The 27152-nt window shown below is 41.7% G+C and overlaps 1 protein-coding gene across 4 annotated transcripts; it reads left to right on the top strand.

The window, feature by feature from the left end:
* Positions 1-26858, top strand: LOC114474287 (zinc finger protein 271-like). 4 transcript variants are annotated; one of them, XM_028464473.1, is made up of 2 exons: positions 1-1069; positions 24102-26858. In XM_028464473.1, exons 1-2 carry the CDS (start codon positions 281-283, stop codon positions 26049-26051), a joined length of 2739 nt encoding a protein of 912 aa, XP_028320274.1. In that variant the 5' UTR covers positions 1-280; the 3' UTR covers positions 26052-26858. The 4 variants fall into 4 exon arrangements, with proteins under 4 accessions (XP_028320274.1, XP_028320275.1, XP_028320276.1 ...); XM_028464474.1 differs by having other exon boundaries at positions 1-905; positions 23953-26858; XM_028464475.1 differs by lacking the exon at positions 24102-26858 and adding an exon at positions 2588-2846 and having other exon boundaries at positions 1-2334.
* Positions 26859-27152: the final 294 nt, after the last annotated feature.

Genomic DNA, 27152 nt, shown 5'->3' on the forward strand with positions numbered 1-27152 from the left:
GTTAGAGCAGTAGAAGAAGAAAGAGCGACGGGAAATAACAAATGTCTCCGTGATTCCAACAGTGAATGTTATTAATATACAGCCTACAGACGGAGTCAGTCCACACTATAATAGCGCCTTAAAGCTCCACTGGAAAGTAAGAGAGCACATTACGGTGTCAGAAGACGGAGTTTTAGACACAGAGAGGCTGGAGCAGAATGCTAACCGAGCTAGCAGAGGAGCTAGCACCACCGAGACGCTACAGGATAGAAAAGTATAGAGAGTAGAAAAAGGGGAGGAAATGGAGCAATTTAAAGCACCGTCACCACTGTCTCTCACCACTAACCCTGCTGACAACTGGTGCAGCTGGGAAAAAAGCTTTCTGCGGTATATAGCGGCCTCAGGGGAGAAAGATGAACAAGAAAAGATTGACATTTTACTCCACACCATCGGTGAGGATGCACTGGAAGTGTTCAACACACTGACTGTTAGAGGTGAGGGAGATGAGCTGACAATGGAGGATGTTCTTCAAGCTTTTAAAGATTACTACAGTCCACAGAGAAATGTTGTCTTTGAACGACTTCAATATTGGTCCCATCAGAGGACAGCAGGGACTTCAGTAAACACATTCATAACAGAGCTGAGACACAAAAGCAAACACTGTGAGTTTGGAATAAGTGAGAATGACATGCTCAGAGATAAGCTGATGTTAAGCATCACAGACTCTCACCTAGAAAAGAGACTGTTACAGGAAAGACGTCTAACGTTACACAGAGCAATAGAAATATGCAGAGCAACAGAGCAAGAAAAGACTCTGTTACAAGCCATCAAGACTGAACATGGAGTGCAAGAAGTTCCAGTGGATGGTGAAATAAAAATGATCTTTCCTGACAAGAGTCTCCACCATAACACCAGTAGACAATTAGGTTCCCAATCTGTTCCAAATACAGATGGAACTGAAAAACTTGTGCTGGCTGCCTTCATGCCCAAAGTTCATCTGCACAGATTACAGCTCCAGCAGCCGTCAGTCACTGATTGTGTTTTCAGTGAGATGAAGAATGTGGAGCAGCTGCTCCCAGAACGTCTCCACATAAAGGAGGAACCAGAGATGCTCAGTGAAGGTCTGGAGGAAAACCAGCTTTGTGTGCAGCAGGAGACAAACAGTGCTGCTTGTCCTGTTAAATGTGAAGATGAAGAGGAGAAGCCTCAGGCCTCCCAGCTACACTGGAGACAACTAACAGAAATGAACATGAAGGAGGAACCTTCAACCTGTAGTTTAAATGAATTAATGAAAAGACAAACTGTGGGAATTAACAACAAAGGACCAGAAGCTGCCCAGAACCCAGATCCAATCAGTTTAGTACTACAAAGTCCTGATGGAACAGAAACAGACTCGTCTCAGACTGAAGATAGTAATGAGGATGATGAAGAATTTTGGCAGAAACCTCTGTTAGAGTCTGAAGCTGAAGCTGACTTTGACTCCACCAAGGAAAATAGAAAGATGTCTGACTCAAGTAAAAAAGCTGAAATGGGGTGTAAAGCTTCCAAAACACGGATTAGTTCATTTCAACACATTTGTTCAAAAACAAATGTTCAGGTAAAAATTACATCTGAATGTGTGGGTGGTAAGAAAACATCACTCAGTGCAGCTTCAAAACTGAGAATCCACACAGGAGAGAAACCATTTAAATGTGATGTTTGTCGTAAATGTTTTATACAAAAGTCTGACCTTAATAAACACATGAGAATCCACACGGGAGAGAAACCATTTAAATGTGATGTTTGTAGGAAATGTTTTATCCAAAAGTCTGATCTTCATAAACACATGAGAATCCATACAGGAGATAAACCATTTAAATGTATTGTTTGTAGTAAATGTTTTATTCAAAAGTCTGATCTTAATAAACACATGGGAATCCACACAGGAGAAAAACCATTTAAATGTATTGTTTGTAGTAAATGTTTTATCGGAAAGTCTGATCTTCATAAACACATGAGAATCCACACAGGAGAAAAACCATTTAAATGTGATGTTTGTAGTAAATGTTTTATCCAAAAGTCTGATCTTAATAAACACATGAGAATCCACACAGGAGAGAAACCATTTAAATGTAATGTTTGTAGTAAATGTTTTTTTCGAAAGCAACAACTGCAGTTACACATGAGAATTCACACAGGAGAGAAACCATTTAAATGTGATGTTTGTGGTAAATGTTTTATTCAAAAGAATCGACTTAAGTCACACATGAGAACCCACACAGGAGAGAAACCATTTAAATGTGATATTTGTAGTAAATGTGTTATTCAAAAGAATCAACTTAAGTCACACATGAGAATCCACACAGGAGAAAAACCATTTAAATGTGTTGTTTGTAGTAAATGTTTTAAAGATAAGTTCTGCGTTAAGCGACACATGAGAATCCACACAGGAGAAAAACCATTTAAGTGTGATGTTTGTAGTAAATGTTTTAAAGATAAGGCCAACCTTAAGCGACACATAATAATCCACACAGGAGAGAAACCCTTTAAATGTGATGTTTGTTGTAAATGTTTTAAAGATAAGGCTGACCTTAAGCGACACATGAGAATCCACGCAGGACAAAAAAACATTCAAATGTGATGTTTGTAGTAAACGTTTTACCTGTAAGGCTAACCTGCACTCACATGTGAGAATGCACAAAGAAGAGGAACCATTTAAATGTGATGTTTGAGAAAGAAAATGTTTTTAACAAAAGTCTGAATTCAAGGTCCCCAAGAGAGTCCACACAAAAAAAAGACTTTCAAATATGATGTGTGTAGTAAATATTTTCTTAATAGTTGTTCATTGTTTTTTAGCTCCTTAGTTTTAGGAATAGTTTAAGTTTGAAGTGGAGTTGGAGTTTTGTAAGTTAGTTCTTTCAGTAAGTTAACATAACAGATTTTGGCAAAAGTTTCTGAGTTTGGCAGTTTGTTTTTACAGTTGATACATTTTGTGTAAATATTTACCTTCTATAAGTATAACTGTAAATATTTTGCATTACTTGTTTTACCTTTGAATATTAAAGTCTCATCTGTATTACATTAAAAAAGTTTCCTCTTTATTATATAATTTACACTTTGTAAGTTTTTACATTTATTATATAATTTACACTTCGTAAGTTTTTACATTTATTATATAATTTACACTTTGTAAGTTTTTACAGATTGTAAAATGCTGACATTTCTTGAATCTGCATTCAGTTTTTCAAAGTAAATATTGGTTCATGAACTAATTGTTAACTAGTAGAGATATTGGGATCTATTTGAAAGCAGTGGGCAAACTTAACATGGGTCCAGTGGTCTACGCTATTGCCCAGGCTGTTTCTAGGTACATTAATCTCACACTGGCTTTCTAAAACCTGGCAGCAGAAAAAGAAATTCAGGAGCAGGACAACAGCTTTGAAAACCCTCTGAAAAAGGAAGTTGTCCAAAAAGCAAATACTGTAACCAGGAAGTAGGAGCAGGGTTGCCTGAGAAGTCTGTCAGACTACATGATGGATCAATAGTTACTTATTTTGCATCCTAACCTCACAACAACCACAAAACTCAACCTGGGTGGCCTGAGATATTTAAACAATGCCTTGTATTTTTTATTATTGTGAATTAATGCCACCTCCATATAAAACTAGACTCTCCTTGTCTCGACAACAATATGTTACTGTGAAAGATATCACACCATGGTAGCATTATAGTCGACAACACCATTTGGTAAAAAAGTATGTGCAATTGACAACATAAAAATCTGAATGTTTTTTATAAAGAAAATCCCCAGATGCCCAAAACAGATGGTGAAAAAGCACACAAATTATAAAAAAATAAAAACATGAATATACATACAGAATGATAGAACAATATACAAAACAATACAAGACATTAAAATCACACTAAACGACAACAAAAACACAAAATTAAATCAAATTAAAAAAACACGAAGTTACAAAAAACACACACAAAATGGCATAATATGCAAAATGACTTAAATATACAAAACAAGACTCCAAAAACATAAAATGTTAACAAAAACACCCAAAATAACTTAAAACACATACGATCAAATAAATAAACAACAAAAAAAAGCAAGACAACTTTTTTTTCTGTCCTGTATTAATTAATTGCTCATTAATCTAAACGCAGACCTGAATGTTCATAATGTGGCCCTCAGTAAGAAAATCACATTTCCGTGTAAGTGTTACTACTACCACCTAGTGGTTAGTTTGTGCCATTACAAAAGTCTAAATCAGAGAGCATCAGTTTCTCAGACCTGGAACAGGTGGTCTTGTGTCAAGACAGGCTAGCTGCAGACCTCCACTGTCAGCCACCTCCACTCTGAGATCCCCTCCACCATCAGAAGGATGTAACGTCAGGGTATAAAGTTAAAAAAACGTCTGCCTCACAGCAAGAAGGTTCTGGGTTTAAACCCTGGGGTGGACACCTGGGTCCTTTCTGTGTGGAGTTTGCATGTTCTCCTCATGCTGCGTGGGTTTCCTCCGGGTACTCCGGCTTCCTCCCACAATCCAAAAACATGACTGTTGATTGGAGTCTCTAAATTGCCCATAGGAGTGAATGAGAATTAGTGATTGTCTGTCTGTGTTGCCCTGTGATGGACTGGCACCCTGTCCAGGGTGTACCCCCACCCAGCGCCCAACGAGAGCCGGAGATTGGCACCGCCAGACCCCCGTGACCCTGAACAGGAATAAGTGGGTCTGAAAATGGATGGATGGATGGAATAAGATCAATGCCATTGCCTTCAGAGTTATGTTGGCGAGACACTTTTGCTTTTGTTAACCCTGATTCATCAATAGTGTTGCATTGAAAAACAAAGAATAAATTGTGTCTCATCAACAACAGTGAATCTCTGCTCCTTCTCCTGGCACTATAAATGATGTTTTGAAATCCAGGAGCGTGACGCTGGAATTCAGCCAATCAGAGTTCTATTTCATATTATTTCGTGAGATGTCTCATTATGGGATGCAACATCTGTCTGCATTCCTCAGAAGCATTTATTTCAGTCTGCCAATCCTGATTGGCCGGTGAAGCCCGTCCGTCCGCTAGGGGGTGATCCACCTCCTTAAAAAGGATGACATGGACAGCACCATTCAAACACCTCTTCTCTCAATGATCTTGCGTTTTTGCCAGCTTAACTGTCCACAGGCGGATTCTCTTTATTCCAGTCGCCGGATGCTGGCAGAAGTAGCACCTGCTCTGAACCACAACAGGTTGAGAAGTGAGTGAAATACAGCTCTTACATTGCTTTGTTTGGTAGGTGCTGTCCTTCGCTGCCGAAAGGTAGTGGACCTCCGAGCCTCGACTCCGGGTATTGTCCAACGCTGTTGCTCCGGCACACGTTGGTCCCAAGCGGCTCTTTCCCCAATAAATTGAGGAAGCCGTACAACCTCCGCAGCAGCCGTCTGCACTGTAGTGGGAGGGAGAAGGGAGGGGCTGCAGCCTCCACTCTACAGACAGTGAAGGACAAGGGATTTGTCGCTTTAAGTCTGGATGGTGGAGGCTATTGCTTTGGCTTACTCGTGTCAGGGCTTTGTTCAGGGGAGTGTCTGTTCAGGACTACTTGTCTGCTTTTAAATGCTGGATGTTTCCGCCCCATGCGTGGCAAGGGCGGCAAGGACTTCTGCCCTGGAGGCTGGTACCGCTCGATAAGCATGTCTGCACTACGGGAGTTTCCATATCCCATAGTGAGACATCTCACAAAATATTATGAAATAGAACTTTAGGTTATGTATATAACGTCGGTCCTATGAGTAATATGAGTGAGATGTCTCACCGGACTACCCTTCTTGCTTGAACGAGGAGAAGAGGTGCTTATTTTGAATGGTGCGCGTCTGTCCATGTCCTTTTATAGGAGGTGGGTCACCCCCTAGTGGACGGACGCGCTTCACCGGCCAATCAGGATTGGCAGATTGAAATAAATGCTTCTGAGGAATGCAGGCAGAGGTTTCTTCCCATAGTGAGATATCTCACTCATATTACTCATAGAACTGGGGTTATATACATAACCTAAAGATCTTTCTACCAACAGAGTCCTCGGTGAGCTGTTTTGGGCGTTACTATTGGCTTCTCGAGCTGCTCGTCAAAAGTCTATGGCGTTTCCAGTTTGAGAGCAGGGAAAGTGTAATAACAGATGTACCAGCAGAAGTCTCCATCACAGCTTTTGGAATAGCGGTTACACGGCAAAGCAAGAGGAAAGAGGAAGACCGAGGTGGAGAAGCAACACAATAAAGGCACAAATGTGTTTGGGAGGAACGGACTCACGGAGGTCCCTCTGACTCGGTATGTGCGACAGACTGCGCGCAATCCGCTTTCAGTCCATGCACAGTCTGCCCCACATACAGAGTCAGAGAGCAAATGAGAACACAGGGGTATTTCATAAAGCGGGTTATGTTCAAACTCTGAGTTTGTTCTGGGTCAAATGAGGTAAACTCTGAGTATCCCTTTCCTAAACGCGAGGTATGTTCTTCTCTGAGTATGTTACCATGGCAACATTGTCCGTGAACTAAACCTGGTTGCTGGCAGGTTTTATCAAAGAAACCCTGGGTTTCTACCTGGCTCCGCCCACCTGAACACTGAAATGAAACACATTAGTAACATCACACACCACAGACGTGCTCACATCATTACTAATGTTGTGCTGCTTTACGTTGTTTTTTTTTGTGCAAACGGTAATTTTCTTTATAACGTTGTGGATACAGAGCATTAAGTGAAAGTCACTGAGAGGTTGATCTGCATTAAAACATCTACTGTCGTCTGTAGTAAAGTTCGCTGAATACAAACCTGTGGATAATATGAAGGAGGAGATGACAATTTAAATGAATCCACGTTTGAGGCTCAATTGTTATTTTATATTGTAATACAGTTTGATGTATAGATCACGTAGCTTTGAAGTTATGATGGCGCAGTGAATCATGACACCGCTTTTCAATGCAATGGGTCGTGAATTCACGTCTCGCTTCAGTTTTTTTTATGACATATTTTTTGGACGTTGAGATGACTCTGGCAACAATATTATATTAAAAATCAATATAAATTATGTGATATCAAGCGGCAGTCACTGTCTTTATATCCAGTGTAACGAGAGGCCTCTCTATGCAGCCATCCTATGCTGCTGCCACCTCTCCTCAAACACATTTTATTCATATTATTCCCCGCTCGTCACGTTACTGAAGTGACCAAAAAGCGCGACTAATCACGGGTGATTTAAGCCACTATAGTCACTGAAGTGGCGTTCAATGTGAACGCACATTTAGAACAGGCTCATAGTCCTCAAATGCCGGCTTATTCAGGATTAATAAATCACTCTCTTCCGGGTGGTTGCCATGGGAGCTTGAGTAATCTCTGATCCATTGATGATGGCTTTTTATTGTGTGCATGCACAAAAGCAGTGATGTGCCGTGACCACTAAGGTTGGGTAGGCACGTTGCAAATCGAGACCACCAATGACATTTTCATTTGTTTCTGCTGGCAAGTGTTAATTCAATTCAAATCAACTCCATTTGTATAAAGCAATTTACAACAAAGTCATCTCAATGTGCTTATCAAAATATATAATTCATAATAAGAAATAAAAAACCAACAAGATCCACATGAACAAGCATTTAGCCATCTAACAAAAGCAACATCGTAAAACACAATTAAAGAAAAATAAACAATTATTTAATATAGCCTCCATACTCTCCCAACAAGATATATCTCATGACACGGCAGCGCATCCGTTGTTTGTGTTCGAAACACAGAAACACGGAGAAAATCACAACAACAACAACTCGGAACAGCCTCAGTGAGGCGAATCCACAGAGCTAATCCTTCCTTTTATACCATTCACTGTGAAAAGTATGAAACATTTTCTGACCTTTCCTTTGCTGAAGGTCTAGTAACTTAGATGTTGGTCTCCCATCTTTTAAAAGCTGTCGTTTTTCCTCAAAAAAAAGTTTCTCTATCGTCTCTTGCGCTGTCATCCTGCCTGTAGTGTCTGGGCCGAAGTGGCATCCTGTAAGGTTGTTTCTTAACCGATTGTTTGGGACAGCATTTGGGATCCCCCTTACCGAAGTTGGAATAAGACAAATAACATCACAAATCAGACGCGGTATGGCAGTCAGACGCGGGTGTGTTGATGACACAGGCATGTAGGAGCAAATGTAGCAGTTGGACTGGCCAGGTGTTCGTGAAGAATGTTTGGGGTGATGTTACGACCCTGCTGTTGGCCCAGCTCCTGTGTGGGAGGAAAATGAAAAAAAGACTGTGACAGCACTCGTCTGCGATTGGTGGCTTCCTCTTCTCGTATGCAAATCCTCCTGTGCTGCTCCTTCAACAGGATTGGTCTTCTTCTTCCTCCACCTGCACAGGGAGCAAATCAGCAATCACTCCTCATCAGTCTCCACAGCTAAAAGGATCGCTGGAACATTGGCTCAGGGGGGAATTTGACTAGCAGGTTGCCCCACTTCGACTCTGTCTGTGATTTGCCTTTTTCGCTAGATTAGATAAGATTAGAAGACTGTGTTGGATTCAGTTCTGTTGTGTTTTAGAATTACTAGGTTGTTGCATTGTAGGCTTCACTTAGGTTCTGTTTTGTTTGTTAGCTGTACAAGTTTGTCCTTGCTCCCTTTGTTAAACTCCCTCTTTGTAGGTGACGCTTTAAGTTTGTCTTTGCTCCCTTTGTTAAAACTGTATAATAAATTGTCTTGGTTTACCCTTTTACATCGGTGTTATGTTACTTCTTTGCTCCTAGACAAAAGAGGACGTAACAGGTGACTATAGTAGCTCCTAAGGTATTGTGTAGGTCAGGATTGTTAATCCAACGCCTACTTCTGTTACCATCTGTACCCTTGTCAAAAACAACATTCACATCAGGAACAACACTAGTATTCATTGCCTCAAGTCCAGCATCTTCGTTGGCAACTGTGCTAGCCAGCAGCCAGAAGAAAAGCAGGATCATGGATAGGACCACTGTACTAAATGGTGGCAATACCAAGATCACGCTCTCTCGACGAGGTCAGTCGCACTCTCTGTTTCTCCCTCCCTTCCGTCTTATCTCTCCCCAGCTGCTGCTTTGTCAGGTCTTGTGAAACTAACAAGAGCCTCTCTCTGCAACTCATCCAAAACCGGAATAATGGAATTAATTAGTTGGTCTCTCAGTGCTATCGATCAGATTTTTTTGACGCAAAGAACCAGGGGTGGTGACCCCGCATGTCCAAGCGGGACGTTTGCGGCTGGATACACACTTGACCCTTGGAACAAGTGGCGAGTTGTGTGTCTGTCCATACTTTCCGTGGAAGACGTGGAGGACATCTACATGATTGGAATAATGATAGTAGGCATGCTGCTGATCGGAGCTGGTGGCTTCCTAATCTATCGAAAAGTCCGTACTACGCTGGTGACTGTTTTGGAAAAGCTGCCAGTGATTTCTGAAGGATGTAGCAGGGCTCTGAACACTCAGACTCATGTGTTGATCGATATCAAAAGCAAGCAAGAGCTGCTTTTGGATCGTCTACGCGTTATGGATAACAACTGGGAGAAGTTGGAGACCAGGCTTGGAAGTGGAAACTAGGCCACTCATTGGATTACAGCAGAGAGACCCAGGACAGAAGGCTATTGGAAATTAACATAGCCTGTATCAAATCACATTGCTTATCTCCCTTTCGGCTCCACAGCCAGCCAAGGCTAAAGCCAAGGTTGTCTCAACTCTTATCACCAGGAAGTTTCTGCAGACGGCGGCTCTTACCCCCACTCCCTCCCCCCGCTCCTTCCCTACATTCCTCCTGGAACTGTTGATGCTGAACTTTTCCACACGTCATCTGGTTGTCAGTAACGCAGCTACAGGTCTTCAACTTCAAATGCCTCGTCGGCCATCTTTCCCCACCTCCCAACCGCAGCTGCATGGAGGCGTGGTTGCAGCGCCGACTGGCAGCACGCCCATGTCCCCAAACGGCTGGACTCCTGTTGTTCTTCCCACCTGACCCCCTCCCCCAGCCAACCTCCCACCCAACCCTTCCTACATGCCTTGTCTCGAGTTGTTTGACTGTGTCATGCTTACATTTATGTTTGCAGAGGCGGTTTTTTTTCCTGGTTTCACACTGCTTTCTCTGTTTAGGGAAATCAGTTTCAAACTGGCAGTTTTTTTTCCCCTCACCCCTCCTCTCCTCCTGTTATTGATCCCTTTTTCACCTAAATATGTGGGCGCCACAAATGGCTGCTCCGGTGTGTTGATGTGTCTCCTTTCACTGCAACTACCTAGTCAAATTCCTCGTATTGTTCTAAACTGTACCTGGTCAATAAAGCTGATTCTGATTCTGATTCTGATTCTGAACATGAAACGATGGGCTGGTGACATCTTCAATGAAGATTTTTCAGTCTTTTCCTCTGTCACAAACAGAAGGGCTTGTGATCTCCTCAATCGCAAACAGAAGGGCTTGTAACCGATATTTCTCCCTTGAAGTCCTGGAGGCTTGACTTTTGAAATGACCATATGCCTTGTCAGAAAGATCAGCTTTTGTGATCCCCCAAGGTCTTTTTCCCTTTGCTTCGTATTTTCACAAAGCAAAGAAACGCTCCTCACAGCACTGCTCTTGATTCGAAGAAAAGGAAGAGCTCCTTCAACACTGCTCCGGAAAGGGAAAGCAGCACCCGAGGAAGTAGCTCCTTACTGCGGCTCCTCACCCGGCGGTCTCGTTGGCTCTCACTCTGCTGTTCCAGCTGCCTCTGGGTCAGGGTCGGCTGGGGTTGGCACCTTCTTGCAGTGTGATGCGTGAATCCACGTGGCTCGCTCTGCAACCTTCACGGCCGTGTGGGTCGTCAGCTGAACCTGGAAATGGCCGATCCACCTCCGGTCGGTGCACCTTTTCCATCTCGCGTTGTGTATGATCACGAAGTCACCTGGAAGAATGTCTTGCAGATTCTCAGTGGTAGTCAGGTACTCTGGACCTGTTGAGTGAGAGGATCGTGGAGAGTTGTGCACAGTCTTTTATCAAACAGTCGTCCTGGAGAGCTTGGGTGGCCACCTGAAAAGTATCTCAAAGGGAGACAGTTTAGATTTTGAATGGACTTGTTGTCTCATCTGGAAAAGGACAAGTGGTAAGACCTTGATCCAGTTCAGCCCTGCCTGATCCATACACTTGTTCAACCTATTTTTCAGAGTACTGTTGGTTCTCTCTATGGCCCCAGCTGACTCAGGGTGATAGCTGCAGTGTTTTAAAAGATCCATGTCAAATCTCAGTCCTAACTGTGTTATCACCTGGCTGACAAAGTGTGTGCCATTGTCTGAGGAGATTTTGTATGGAATGCCCCACCAAGGAATGATGTCTGTTAACAGTGCTTTGGCTACTGCTGTGGCTGTCTGGTGTTTAGTGGGAAATGCTTCGACCCATTTGGAAAGCATGTCTATGATAAACAAACATTGCTTCTTTCCCTCACATGGTGTTAGCTCAACAAAGTCCATCTGTAAATTTTGGAATGGCATAGATGGCGGTGGGTGAGCTGTCTAGCTACTCAACGGTCTCTTTCGTCTTGGGTTGTTCTTAGCACACATCATACATCTTTGACAAAACTCGGTTGCAAAAAAAGTAAATCCCTTAGTGAACCATACTGTCTGAACTGAGGCAACCATCCCACCCTTTGACATATGAGCCTGGCCGTGTGTCAACTTAGCATAAGCATAGACATAAGCATAGACAAAGGCGGACAGTTCAGAAAGAGAGGTCAGGGTTAATGAGGGGGACAGTGGAGAGGTCAGGACGGGGAACCAGAGTCTGAGAGAGAACAGCAATGCAAGAGTGCGGCTCTCCATCCTCAGGTAGAGGTAGAAGAGTAGCGGGATTCAAAGTGGAGCAATGGCGGACATGCACATCAGGAAGACCCAAAAGGGTGGTGTTGTACTTGAGCCAGCGGGCCGCAAAGACATACAAGGTCTGCATGTCCCTCAAAATAGACATGACAATGAAGCACATGGAGATGCAGGGAAGCAAAACCAGTGATTTCACAAACTGATGAGACAACAGCAGCTTCACGAGCCGCGACGGAGCGGAGACACGGCAGAAAGGCTCTGGCCACTGGATCAAGTTTTTTGAAGAAGTAACCACAAGGCTTCAGTTTGTCCCCGTGTTGTTGACACAGGACGGAATTCATTCACCCCTCTTTTTCGCCAACAAACAGGGTGAAAGGACACTGGGGATCGGGGTTACCCAGGGTCGGGGCTTTAAGTCCTCAAAGGCGCAGAGGGCTTCCGGAGTCCAAACCAAGGCCTTAGGGGGTGAGTTTTTTTTTTTTACCACAGCTCTCAAATGGCATTCATAGCCAGAAGAATCAGGGATGAAATTTCGACCGAAAGAACACATGCCCAAAAAAGACAACATTTGTTTCTTAGTTAATAGCTTTGGAAGGGCGACAATGGAGGCCACACAGGAAATGGAGTGCCCAATAAATTGAACAACTTCCTTGACAAACTGGAGTTTGGAAAGCGAAGCCTTTTGGCCCAATGCATGGAGGTGGTGTAGCAAAGACAAAGTGTCTCTCTCACATTGCTCCCTGGATGATGCAGCAAGGAGTATGTCATCAACATACTGCAGAAGGGAAGAGCCTGGTGAGAGTTTAAGGGGGCAGAGGCTCTGCTCTAGTGCAGAACAGTAAATGTGAGGGCTATACGTGAGACCCTGCCATGTATTGTTTTCCCTTAAACATGAAGGCAAACCAAAACTGTGAGTCTGAGTGGACTGGGATGCTGGAGAAGGCATTTGCCAAATCAACAACACTGAAGTACCTTGCGGACGATGGGATTAGTGCGAGAATGGTGGGCGGGTTTGGAACCAGAGGGGCAGGAGGAATGATGGGCGAATTAACGGCCTGCAAATCCTGCACAAATTGCCACTTGGTGGGCTGGATTTCCGGAAAAATGGGAGCCAAAACAGGTGAGGTGGCGCAAGGCACGATCACCTTCTCTTTCAAGAGAGAATCAAAGACAGGTTGTATCCCGTCCAACGCTTCCCGTCAAAAGGGGTACTGCTTCCTGTGGGGCCTGTAAGAGGACTTAGGTGTGATCACCACGGGACCGCAATCCCTTATGAAGCCATTGTCATACTTGTGCTTGGCCCACAGTTCAGAGGGCACAGATCGCAACAGGGGCAAGACGTCCCCAGGTTGTGGTGCTGGAACTGAAGCCATTCTGTAGCAGAAGGGGCAGGGGCAGAAGTCGGCTGCCAATTATTGGCCAAATGACAAAAGCTCCCAGATCCTTCCACTGGACATCATGGGCTTTAGCAACAGAAATGAGTAATCCAAAAATAATATACTGTATATGTAGGAGGATGAACTTTGCCAAAAATAATATATACAGTTTGTAGGAGGATGAGCTTGGACAAGGAATGATAAGATTTATAATATTGATTATTATTAATATTATAGTAATTTGCCAAGAGGTGCCATCTGAAATTGAGTTAAAGTGTTTCAGATCACTTAATTAGTTATTAATACCTTGTCATCCAGGGTTGTGAACTCTTGTCAAGACTATCTACTCTCCATATAACAAACCTTATGATTGCAATATTTTCATAAACCACAGACAACTTCTCAAAGTATAAACATTCATTATTCAAAACAAGTTAAAATATACTAACACAATAAAGCTAAATGAGTACTACGCTCACTAAACTAAGGATAAATGTATTTACACTTTAAAGGTAAAAGCTTAGTAGAGAAAGAAAGGAGGGAGGAGAGAAAAGTAGCATGATTTCTGTGTGTGTGTGTGTGTGTGTGTGTGTGTGTGTGTGTGTGTGTGTGTGTGTGTGTGTGTGTGTGTGTGTGTGTGTGTGTGTGTGCGTGAGCTATGATAAGATCAGTATAGAATAATGTGGCTGCAATTATGTTAGGCCCGATTAGAATTTGAGATCCAGAGTACCTCGGTTCTGATGGGTCCGTGGTCGGTGATCCTTCTCTGGTGGCAGAGTGGACTGGTGAGAGGAGTCTGAAGCAGCAAAGCGTGGCTCTGGACCACTGGAGCGTGTCTGAAAGGGTCCTTTCCTGGACCTGGTTCTGGCCTGTGTTCGGCTGGTCGGTTCTGTTCCTTGTGAGGTGTATTATCTGCGCCAATATGATATTCATTTAATACAATATACATTTTACCTAAAGTTGAGTATTGCCTTGTCATGGTGTTTGGACACATGCTTTCATAATCAAACTCAGCCAGCCCTGCTGTTAGAATGTAGATTGAATTGTGAACCTTGGAAGTTGCTACTCCCCAGGCTTATCTCTCCTCCGTTGACAGCTGTATATCTAAAAGAGGGGAGTTCTTCATTTGTGGCTTTCTTTCTTTATCTGAAGGCCAAAGCCTTAGAATTCACTTGTTGATTTCAAATTTCTTGTCAGCCTATATACAGTATGTGATCACCAAGCTGGATTTCTTCAGAGTACAATGTGGCCACCAGTGCTCTCACCAGGGTTCTGCCTTTCTCCTGGTTTTGGCCTGAGAACATGATTTGACATCCTTTGTTCTCCCAGGGTCCCTATCCCGGCCCTGTCCTTTGATTCTGCTTGTGTTAATAAACTTTGTATTATTATGCGAGCCAGTTTCATCGATGACCTTTTTTCCACATTACACAACCTTTTTCATCGTCCACATCATCACACGGGGGAAACCACGACACTTGTTCAGCAGGTTTCACAGCTCGTTCAGTCAGCAGGTTTCCACTGGTTCTGACCTGTGTTAGGCCTGTCTGGCCATTGTTCAGCGTGTGCAGGCTTTGTTCCTGTGGTTCAGTGTTCAGTTCCTTCAGGCTAGGTTCTTGGTTCAGTGTTCAGCATCTTCAGTTGGAACAGGAGGTTCTATCTCTGGGACGCGCAAGCTTGTTTAAAAGGTCTAATGAAAGAAAACACTTTGTTACAAAGAAAATAAAAGATTAAAGAAGACGTACATAACACTGCAGTGGGCATCTTAGCTGCCAGCACCAAAATCCAATGATTTGAATTTTGCGCTTCGATTTTGTCGCGGTCTAAGCGATTCTATTGGTCGACATGTTTTCGGGAGCCAATTAAATTGCTTTGGATGTTCTGTGGGTTGTGGCAATCATGTAAGTGTGATAAGGAATGAATGCATGAGAAATCCTTTGGAACAAGAAATATGAATATAACTCAGAAACCAGTTAGATTATAACTTTCCAAACGAGACAAAAGCAGAGATCATATTTTCCTGGTTAAATTGGCACCAAACATGATATACTTTATGCAACGTTAATGAGAGATATTCCTTAGGAACACTTTTACTGTAAAACAATTATATGATCTTATTCTAAGGTTGTCCTTGACTTAAAACTGTTATTGACAGTGTAGAAAAATACATTTCAAACTTTTATCAGAAATTTATGTCCGTTTTTGGAATGTTTCATTGTTAATTCTTAGAGAACAGTACAGCACAAAGCAAAGATTCTGCCATGTGCTCACAGCAGGGGGAAGGACAAACAGTAGTAAATCCCTGTTCTCAGCTCTTTGTCTCTGTTTGTAAGGGGAAAAAGTGGGAAACTCTTCCTGACCAAATGGTCAAGAAGTGTACTGTGGTATCTGTCAGACATGACCTCCTACAAATACAAAACATATAATCAATGCTTAAAAATGTGCAACATTTGCAAAGCAATGCCTAAACATAGGCGAGCAAAAACATCCTCTAGGAATACAACATTCAATCAATCATCATAAAACATATGAATGGAAATGCAAAATGTAACTGTAAATACATTTTTAATCTTATTGAAATAAGATGTTAGACCTTAGAGCCAAAAAAGGCTATATACCAAATAAAAGTTTGTATAACTTAAACAAAAAATGTATGCCTAAATAAAAAAATAACTTAGGAACTGAGCATAGCCAAATGGATATTATATCACAATGTAGAGTTTCTTCTTTGACGCTACAGAAATGGGTAGAATTTACTGTGGCGTTGTCAACACTTTTTGTCGTATTTTTTTGTTTTTATTAGAATGTCAGTGGAATTCATTAAAGTCTCCATGTAACTTTTGTTACTGAGATTGTAACAGGTAATATATTGCTGATTTTTGTTTCAGTAATGCATTATAGTACTGCGTTACTGAAAAAAGGAATATATTACAGTAACTAATTACTTTTGTAATGCTTTACTCCCAACACTGTGTGTGTGTGTGTGTGTGTGTGTGTGTGTGTGTGTGTGTGTGTGTGTGTGTGTGTGTGTGTGTGTGTGTGTGTGTGTGTGTGTTTGTATGCGTGCGTGCGTGCGTGCGTGCATGCCTGTGTGTGATTGACAGAGGTGAAACTAATGGATTACAAGTACTTATCTTACTGTAATTGAGTTGATTTTATTAGTACTTGTACTTTTTTGAGCATATTCCTAAAAAAGTAATTTTAAATGTACTAATGTTTGTTTTAAAAGAAGTAAAGTAATCCATTATGTTTCTACACCTAACTGTTACTGAGTATTTTTTTTCTTTTTCTTTCTTTTTTTTTTTAAATGATCAATGATCATTGTGAAAATACAAAAAACTTTAAGTCACCAGAAAACAATCAAATGCATCACATCTTAGCTGACCAATCAAATTAAAACAGCATTAAAAGCATTTATTACTTATTAATGTTTCATATACATTTTGTATTATTATTGTATATTTATTATAATGTATTTACTATATATTATTTATATATTTTCTTTAATTTTTTTATTTAGATTCATATATTATTATTATATATCAGTTACTTCAGTCTGATATGTACATATATTAGATTTTATTTGTGTTATTTTATTTAGAAAAACAATTGTACATTTTGACAAACCTTTTATTTTATACAGATGCCTTTGTGGAAAATAAATTAGGTTCCAATTGTTGTAGATTTGGTATCTTCCTTTTCAAGTTTATACATGAGATGTTTACTGTATGTAAGAGAACAGTGGCAATAACTCAGAAGTCTATCTGGTCCTCGGAGAGAGCAGACGTGTTTTTACTTGCTCCGACAACACGACCTTGGGAGATTAACAGCCTGAGAAAAGAAAACTTGGGCCCAAGACGAAAAGAAAAATGGTTAAAAAAGGCCCTGCAGAACCTAATCCGGGTTTGGAAGAGGTCAAGGAGATGATACAAAACCTCAAAGACGATCTATCTCTGAAGTTCACTACCAAGATAAAGTCGTTGGAAAAGATGCTGGAAAAAACACTGGAAAGTGAAGTAAAGGTACTGGAACAACAGGAAAGAGAGAAAGATGTCATCATTACAGGCTTAAAGATAACACCCAGGAGTTACGCGAGTGCGTTGAGACGGACAACGGAACCGAATGACGAAGACACAAAATCGATTGAACAACAGGTCATTGATTACTTGGAAACGAAGGACATTGTCTTGAACCCTAACAACATCAACTCCTGCCAACTCCTTTCAAAGCGTAATGACACCAGAGCAGTAAAAATCACCTTCACAAATGTGAAATTTAAAGGAGAACTACTGAAGCAAGGCAAGCAACTGAAGGAAACGAAGGTTTTCATAAATGAAAACTTGACGAAACAAAACGCAAGCATCGCATGGATGGCACACCAAATAAAAAAAGCAGGAAAAATTCTAAAGACGTGGACAAGAAACTGCAGGATTTATATCACACCACTGGGAGAAGAGAACGGAAAACCAATCTTCATCAAAACTGTGGAAGACCTGGGAAAATACGAAGGATCCACCTACTGCGAGACCTTTTGTGAAGATTCCCATTTCCAACCACTCAAAACATGAAATAATTCTGCCAAAAAGAACAACGCTAGGCACCATCCAGCATGTCGTTAAAGTGATTGAGCCAGGCACGGCAGAGCTGCTCAAAACTCAAACCATGCCAGTCACAGTAACAGCCATGGAGGTGAACCAAGCCACCTCTCCTAACGTTCCCTCTACTGAGCCCTGGTTACCACCGGTCGATCTTAGTCACCTGAGTCCAGACCAGCAACAGGCAGTAGAAAAAGTACTGAAAGAAGAGTGTGAGGCGTTCGCCCATGACAGTGGCGACATAGGCTGCATCCAATCGCTACAGATGGAAATCAGACTCAAAGATGACACACCAGTTCAAAGGGCCTATGCCTCCATCCCAAAGCCTCTTTACCGTGAGATTAAAGAGTACATCCAAGAACTTTTGGTTAAGGGGTGGATTATAAAATCACAGTCGCCCTATGCGGCCCCTGTCATCTGTGTGAGAAAGAAGGATGGAACCCTACGTTTGTGTATCGATTATCGCCTTCTTAACAACAAAACTGTGCCAGATCGTCACCCGCTTCCCCGAATCCAGGACCTCACAGACTCGCTTGGGGGTTACAGCTGGTTTTCTATCCTGGATCAGGGAAAGGCATACCACCAGGGTTTCATCGCTGAAGGATCACGGTACCTGACCGCATTCACCACGCCATGGGGTCTCTACGAGTGGGTAAGAATACCCTTCGGGCTGTCGAATGCGCCAGCAGCCTTTCAAAGAAGCATGGAGGAGATGCTCGACACACTCCGTGATGAGTGCTGCATCCCTTACCTCGACGATGTGCTATGCTTCTCCAGGTCGTTTGGTGAACATGTCCAAGTGCTGCGCAAAGTGTTACAAGCTTTACAACGTCATGGTGTGAAATTGAAGCCTGAGAAGTGCGAGCTGTTCCGCAAGGAGGTCCGATATGTGGGACGCTTGGTATCCGCAGATGGTGTGAAAGTGGACCCCAAAGACATTGAGGCAGTACAAGCGCTCAAACACTAAAGACCACAAACAGTTGGAGAGGTCCGACAGCTATTGGGATTCCTGAGTTATTACAGGACCTATGTGCAGGACTTCTCAAGTATTGCCAAACCCCTGTACGACCTAATGCAAATCAAATCTGACCCACTGCAATCTAAACCAACCAGAGGCCGAGCAAAGTACCCCCAACAATCATCTCGAGCTCCAGTGCAATGGAGCGAGGAACACCAAAAGATACTCGAACAGTTAACTGAAATGTTGACCCAACCACCAGTCTTAGCGTATCCAGACTTCACCCGCCCATTCATACTCCACACGGACGCGTCCCAGAAAGGCCTCGGAGCAGTCCTGTATCAAAAGCAGGATGACAAAATGCGAGTTATTGGGTACGGGTCTCGTACGCTAACCCCAGCCGAACAAAACTACCACCTGCACAGCGGCAAACTTGAGTTTCTAGCCCTCAAGTGGGCAGTTTGCGACAAGTTCAAGGACTACCTCTTCTATGCCCCACATTTCACAATTTTTACAGACAATAACCCCCTAACGTACATCCTCAGCACAGCAAAACTAAACGCAGTCGGCCATCGTTGGGTGGGCCAATTAGCAGATTTTCACTTTGATATAAAGTACCGTCCAGGAAAAGTCAACATTGATGCAGATGTACTCTCTCGTTGTCCCCTTGACATCAATACCTTCATGAAGGAGTGTTCTGAGGAGCTATCAGAGGAGGCAGTGGGTGCAGTCTGGGAAGGGAGCAGAAGAGCCAAGCAGGGAGATGTGCCTTGGGTAGCAGCCCTCAACTTGGCCTCACCTAATCAGCCCCTCAAAGAACCCCTCCACACGATCAGCCACGACGAACTGGTGCGAGAACAGCGAACTGATCCTGCCATCGAAAAAGTCTTAGATATGAAAGAGAACAACATTACACCAACTGAAGACAACAAAGGTAAACTTGACACAGACACAAAGAGACTTTTACGAGAGTGGAGTAGATTACATATAGACAACGACCTTCTGTATAGAAAGACTACAGAACGCAAACAACTGGTCTTACCAGCTACCTACCGGCAGACAGCGTTGACACACCTACATAACAACATGGGTCATATAGGAGTGGAGAAAGTCCTTAGTCTAGCCCGAGAACGATTCTATTGGCCTTTCATGAAAAGAGAGATAGAAGAGTATGTCACCAGAAAGTGCCCATGCATTAAACAAAAAAAACCAACAACACACGAGAGAGCACCTATGGGCAGTATAACATCCAGTTCCCCTCTCGAGCTCGTGTGTATAGACTTTTTGCATTTAGAGACATCCAAAGGTGGGTTTGAGTACATTTTAGTTGTTTTGGACCACTTCACCAGGTTCGCACAAGCCTACCCCACCAGGAACAAAGCCGCCAAAACAGCAGCAGACCGGCTCTTCAATGACTTCATTCCAAAGTTTGGATACCCCGCTAAACTCCACCACGACCAATGCCGGGAATTTGAGAATTAACTTTTTAATTCTCTCAGGCAACTTGCAGGTGTGGGTCACTCTAGAACATCTCCCTATCACCCACAAGGCAACCCCGCTGAAAGACTGAACCGCACATTGTTACAAATGCTTCGTACACTAGAAGAAAAAGAGAAGCAAAACTGGAAAGACCATTTGCCCCAAGTCATCCACGCTCACAATGTTACAAAGCATGAGGCCACAGGCTTTTCCCCATACTACCTGATGTATGGTAGACACCCTCGTCTCCCAGTAGATTTTCTTTTTGGCCTTATGACAGAAGATGGAGCTGACACACCACAAGGATATGTCAGAAAGTGGGCAGGAAAGATGACAGAGGCTTACAGAATAGCAAATGCAAACAGCCAACAGTCAAGCTCAAAAAGTAAAACAAACTATGACAAGAAATGCAAAGGAGTAACCCTACAGCCTGGAGACAGGGTACTCGTACGTAATCTCAGCGAAAGGGGTGGACCTGGCAAATTGAGATCCTACTGGGAACCAACTGTCTACATGGTGAGAGAACAGGTTGGAGACAATCCGGTCTACAGAGTAAGTCCAGAGACTGGTGGTCGCCCCGTCCGCACTCTGCACAGAAACCTGTTATTACAAGTGAATAACCTACCAATAGAAACGGTCCAAAATCCTGCCACAATGACACAAAAGAGAAACAAAAAGTCCACGGTAAGACCACAGACTCCTGAACAGACACTAAGCCCTGAGGCAAGTGACTCTGAAGATGATGTGCCTTGCTACTGGTTTCGTACGCCCAGAAATCCACAAGTTGAGAGCCAACAACCAGGTCAACAAGCTCACAACAGAGAGCCAGATATGGACCAACCAGAACCGGACAGCAACCAGGAAGAACCCCAGCTGCCTCATCAGGAAGGGGATGTTCTACAACCCACTCTTGGTTCTGCATCAGAACACCATCCTGAACCAGAGCCTGTGTCACCACCCCAACCAAGACGGTCCACCAGGCAGAGGCGTCCAAATGTGGTCTTCACCTACCCATCCCTGGGCCAGCCCACATACCAACCTCGTCCTGTGGTAAACGTAGTCGGTGCTCAGACGGCACAATATCCTTTTCTGTATCATCCTTCCCCTTACTCCCAACGCTCTTACCCTCCACCTCCAACACCAAACCCTTACTTACCGGCACCATACTCCATTCCCTGTTTTTGGACTTTGAACTGAAGAGACACTTAAAGACATTTCAGAGGTATCCTTTTGATAAGAGACTTTAAGAGATTATAAAAGTTTTTGAGTTATTTAAGTCAAGTGTCAGGAGTCACTTTTTTTGTGTTGGGGAGCGTGTGGTACACTCAAAAAAAAGGTAACCACATTTGATATTATTTTATAAATAATTGTTTTGATGCCACTCATTATTATTATAATAATTATTATTGTGTACTTAGTAAAAGTAGTACTGTGAAAACAATATTGTGGAGGAGCGGAACCTTCGGCACTATGAGATTGCAGTTCCCCGGTTGCATTAGTGTGGACTCACTCCCTGTTTCCGCTCATACGCAATCTGGGAAAAGACGAGTGTGCAGCGTGGTTTCTATTCTTACACTCTACATGTACTTTACAGACATTCACTTTGTTAACGTGGACACCGTGCCAACCGGGACCCGTAACACAAACGCATGCAAAAAAAAAAAAAAAAAAATACATTATATAAAAAATATCTTAAAGACAAAATATTGAAAACAGAAACAAAGTCAACAATCTCCTAAGAGAGAGAGAGAAAAAAGAAGAGAAATAAAACACTACAACAAATTTTCGCATTTAGGGCCTCACTTAAAACACTCCCATATCAAATACAAAAACGTTTCACATACAAACAAACGGCTTATGAACTAAGACATAGTAATGTGTTTATACAAGAAAGGGTTAAATCTAACATTGGAAAATACAGCTATCAACAGCTGGAATAACCTTGATGTAGAGACAAAACAAGCTACAAGCTTGACTAGCAACAAGGTGCCTTTCTAATCCTACGTATGTTTAGAAAACTTTCTGAAGATATCAAGGTACTTTGAAAGTTCTTTTGAACTGGAGGAACGCAAACAACGTCTGGGAATGAAATCCGCAGGGAACAAGGCCGACACGAACAACGATAGAGAGGAGGAGGAATAAAGACAGACAACACTGACTACAGATGAGAATAAATCCTACTCAAAAAAGGACAAAAAAATAAAAAAAATAAATAAATGAAATGATATTGTGTTCAGAACAACCTAAGAATGTTTGACCAGAGAGACAAGCTTTGATGTAAATTTTCTGTGTTCAAAACAGGGGACGGGACTTAGATAAGCAATTTGCTTCTCTTGTCTCCTTTTTCGGCATGTACAAAAAAAAAAAAAATTGTGTGAAAGTGAATGTAACCATGTCGAAAATAAACTGAATAAATAAAAAATAAAATAAATATGTATTAACAACAATAAACGTGGTTGGATGAAAGTAACTAGTAACTTTTACTTTGAGTATTATTTAATTGAGCTACTTTTTACTTGTACTTGAGTATTTTATGTATGACTTACTTGTACTTGTACTTTAGTACAATTTTAATCAAGTAACAGTACTTCTACTTGAGTAGATATATGAAGTTAAAAATAACAACAATAAAAAAAAACCCATAAAATTACAAATCAGCAAATATAAAACAAAAATTAGAGACTTAAAAAGGAGGTAACTTACAGTTTTACATAAAAACTAATTTTAAAACAGAAGTTTTGCCGTGAAGTGGATGGAAATCAAAGTGAGTGGGCTTGTTTAAACAGGTGGGTTTTGAGATGTTATTTGAAGATGGTCAGAGTGTCAATGTTTCGGATGCCAGGTGGGAGGGAGTTCCAGAAGTGGGGGGCAGAGCGGCTGAAGGCTCTGGACCCCATGATGGTCATGCGGGCAGGAGGGATGAGGAGGCTGAATGAGGAAGTCTTCATGTGGAGGAGTTCATTGAGATACGGAGGGGCGACAGGGTGGGCCCTGAAGGTTAGGAGGATAATTTTGTGAACAATGTGGTGTGTGATTGGGAGCCAGTGGAGTTGTTGGAAAACAGTGGTGATGTGGTGGAGGAAAAGTGTTCAGGTAATGATCCGGGCTACGTACGGATAGCCACTGCCTCGAATATAGGACTACTCTTTATATCTCTGGTGAGTGGGTGTAGACCTGTCTGAGCCACACTCCGGAGCAGAAGGTGGCGGTAATGATCCATTAAGCTGGATGCCAACCGCCGTAAAACATGAAGAAGAAGAAGAACCGCTGAGTTAGAGCAGTAGAAGAAGAAAGAGCGAAGGTAAATAACAAATGTCTCCGTGATTCCAACAGTGAATGTTATTAATATACAGCCTACAGACGGAGTCAGTCTACACTATAATAGCGCCTTAAAGCTTCACTGGAAAGAAAGAGAGCACATTACGGTGTCAGAAGACGGAGTTTTAGACACAGAGAGGCTGGAGCGGAATGCTAACCGAGCTAGCAGAGGAGCTAGCACCACCGAGACGCTACAGGATAGAAAAGTATAGAGAGTAGAAAAAGGGGAGGAAATGGAGCAATTTAAAGCACCGTCACCACTGTCTCTCACCACTAACCCTGCTGACAACTGGTGCAGCTGGGAGTAAAGTCTTCGGCGGTATATAGCGGCCTCAGGGGAGAAAGATGAACAAGAAAAGATTGACATTTTACTCCACATTATCGGTGAGGATGCACTGGAAGTGTTCAACACACTGACTGTTAGAGGTGAGGGTAGACAATTAGGTTCCCAATCTGTTCCAAATACAGATGGAACTGAAAAACTTGTGCTGGCTGCCTTCATGCCCAAAGTTCATCTGCACAGATTACAGCTCCAGCAGCCGTCAGTCTCTGATTGTGTTTTCAGTGAGATGAAGAATGTGGAGCAGCTCCACATAAAGGAGGAACCAGAGATGCTCAGTGAAGGTCTGGAGGAAAACCAGCTTTGTGTGCAGCAGGAGACAAACAGTGCTGCTTGTCCTGTTAAATGTGAAGATGAAGAGGAGAAGCCTCAGGCCTCCCAGCTACACTGGAGACAACTAACAGAAATGAACATGAAGGAGGAACCTTCAACCTGTAGTTTAAATGAATTAATGAAAAGACAAACTGTGGGAATTAACAACAAAGGACCAGAAGCTGCCCAGAACCCAGATCCAATCAGTTTAGTACTACAAAGTCCTGATGGAACAGAAACAGACTCGTCTCAGACTGAAGATAGTAATGAGGATGATGAAGATGATGAAGACTGTTGGCAGAAACCTCTGTCAGAGTCTGAAGCTGAAGCTGACTTTGACTCCACCAGGACAAATAGAAAGATGTCTGACTCAAGTAAAAAAGCTGAAATGGGATGTAAAGCTTCCAAAACATGGATTCGTTCATTTCAACAGATTTGTTCAAAAACAAAGGTTCAGGTAAAAATTACATCTGAATGTGTGGGTGGTAAGAAAACATCACTCAGTGCAGCTTCAAAACTGAGAATCCACACAGGAGAGAAACCATTTAAATGTGATGTTTGTTGTAAATGTTTTATACAAAAGTCTGATCTTAATAAACACATGAGAATCCACACGGGAGAAAAACCATTTAAATGTGATGTTTGTAGGAAATGTTTTATCAAAAAGTCTGACCTTAAGTTACACATGAGAATCCACTCAGGAGAAAAACCATTTAAATGTGATGTTTGTAGGAAATGTTTTATTCAAAAGCAACACCTGCAGTCACACATGATAATTCACACAGGAGAAAAACCATTTAAATGTGATGTTTGTTGTAAATGCTTTAAAGATAAGGCTGACCTTAAGCGACACAAGAGAATCCACTCAGGAGAGAAACCATTTAAATGTGATGTTTGTTGTAAATGTTTTATTCGAAAGGAAAACCTGCAGTCACACATGAGAATCCATACTGGAGAGAAACCATTCAAATGTGATGTTTGTAGTAAATGTTTTATTCGAAAGGAAAACCTTCAGTCACACATGAGAATCCACACAGGAGAGAAACCGTTTAAATGCGATGTTTGTAGGGAATGTTTTTTCCGAAAGGAACACCTGCAGTTACACCAGAGAATCCACACAGGAGAGAAACCATTTAAATGTGATGTTTGTAGTAAATGTTTTACCCGTAATGCTAACCTGCAGTCACATGTGAGAATGCACAAGGGAGAGAAACCATTTAAATGTGATGTTTGTTGTAAAGGTTTTAAAGATAAGGTCGACCTTAAGCAACACATGAGCATCCACACAGGAGAGAAACCATTTAAATGTGATGTTTGTAGTAAATGTTTTATTCGAAAGCAACAACTGCAGTTACACATGAGAATCCACACAGGAGAGAAACCATTTAAATGTGATGTTTGTAGTAAATGTTTTACCCGTAAGGCTTACCTGCAGTCACATGTGAGAATGCACACAGATGAGAAACCTTTTAAATGTGATGTTTGTACTAAATGTTTCAAAGTTAAGGTCAACCTTAAGCAACACATGAAAATCCACACAGGAGAGAAACCTTTTAAATGTGATATTTGTAGTAAATGTTTTGTTACAAAACAACAACTACAGTTACACATGAGAATTCACACAGGAGAAAAACCATTTAAATGTGATATTTGTTGTAAATGTTTTAAAGATAAGGCGAATCTTAAGCGACACATGAGAATCCACACAGGAGAGAAACCCTTTAAATGTGATGTTTGTTGTAAATGTTTTAAAGATAAGGCTGACCTTAAGCGACACATGAGAATCCACACAGGAGAAAAAACATTCAAATGTGATGTTTGTAGTAAACGTTTCACCTGTAAGGCTAACCTGCACCCACATGTGAGAATGCACAGAAGAGAAACCATTTAAATGTGATGTTTGATAAGGAAATCTTTTAAACAAAAGTCAGTACTGAAGGTCACACGAGAGTCCACATAAAAAAAAGACTTTCAAATGTGATGTGTGCAGTAAATATTTTCTTCATAGATGTTCATTGTTTTATTGACATTTGAAGTGCAGTTAAGAGTTTTTCAGTTCTTTCAGTAAGTTACTTTTTTGGTAAAAATTGTATAGTTGGGCAGTTTGTTTTTATAGTTGGTTTATTTTGTGTAATTGTTTACCTTCTATAACTGTAAATATTTTGTGTTACTTATTAATATTAAAGCCATATCTGTGTTAAATCAAAAAAAATCTGCTCTATATGAAATCACTTACATTTCTGCAGTTTATTAGGTTTTTTTTACATTGCACAAAAACATTGCTTGACTTTCAATTAAATTTTCCACAGTAAATATTGGTTAGTTAATTCATTAATAACTAGTAGAGATCTTGGGATCTATTTGAAAGCAGTGAGCAAATGTAAAATGGGTCCAGTGGTCTACGCGAGTACCCAGGCTGTTTATTGGTACATTATTTATTTTGCATCCTAACTCAATAGATCCGAGACCGATGGTTTCCGGCTGTGCAAACATGTACTATTAAGAGAAGCAGCCGCTAAAGGCCTGTTTCTAGCTCCGTTTAACCCACAGCTATGCTGTGTGTCTGAGGCACGGTTCACATTGATCCTCTGCAGACGCTGCCTTGCTCCCTCACACAAAGTGCGCCTGCGCTCACAATTGCTGCTGCTTCCTCCACCTTCCCTCTGCACTGATCAAACTGTACGCCTGTGTTTTTCAACCTTGGGGCCGTGTACCCACGCGTGGTGGCCTGGAATGTCTAGTAATTGAAAAAAAATAAATAAATAAACATTTAAAAAATGCTGGTTAAAAACATTTTCATTTATTTTTTTGTCATTTTTAAGATATTATTGTTTTTCAAATTTAAACACCATCACACATTCTCAAACAACTGTATTCTATATGTTCACTGCCTCAAATATAACTGTAGTTAAAAAAACAAAAAGTGGCGTAAAAATGAAATCAAAAAATATTTAATTATTAACTAAAAATAAAAATACTATATTTGTATTTT

This window comes from Gouania willdenowi, chromosome 13 (genome assembly GCF_900634775.1).
Source record: "Gouania willdenowi chromosome 13, fGouWil2.1, whole genome shotgun sequence".
Taxonomy (NCBI): Eukaryota; Metazoa; Chordata; class Actinopteri; order Blenniiformes; family Gobiesocidae; genus Gouania; species Gouania willdenowi.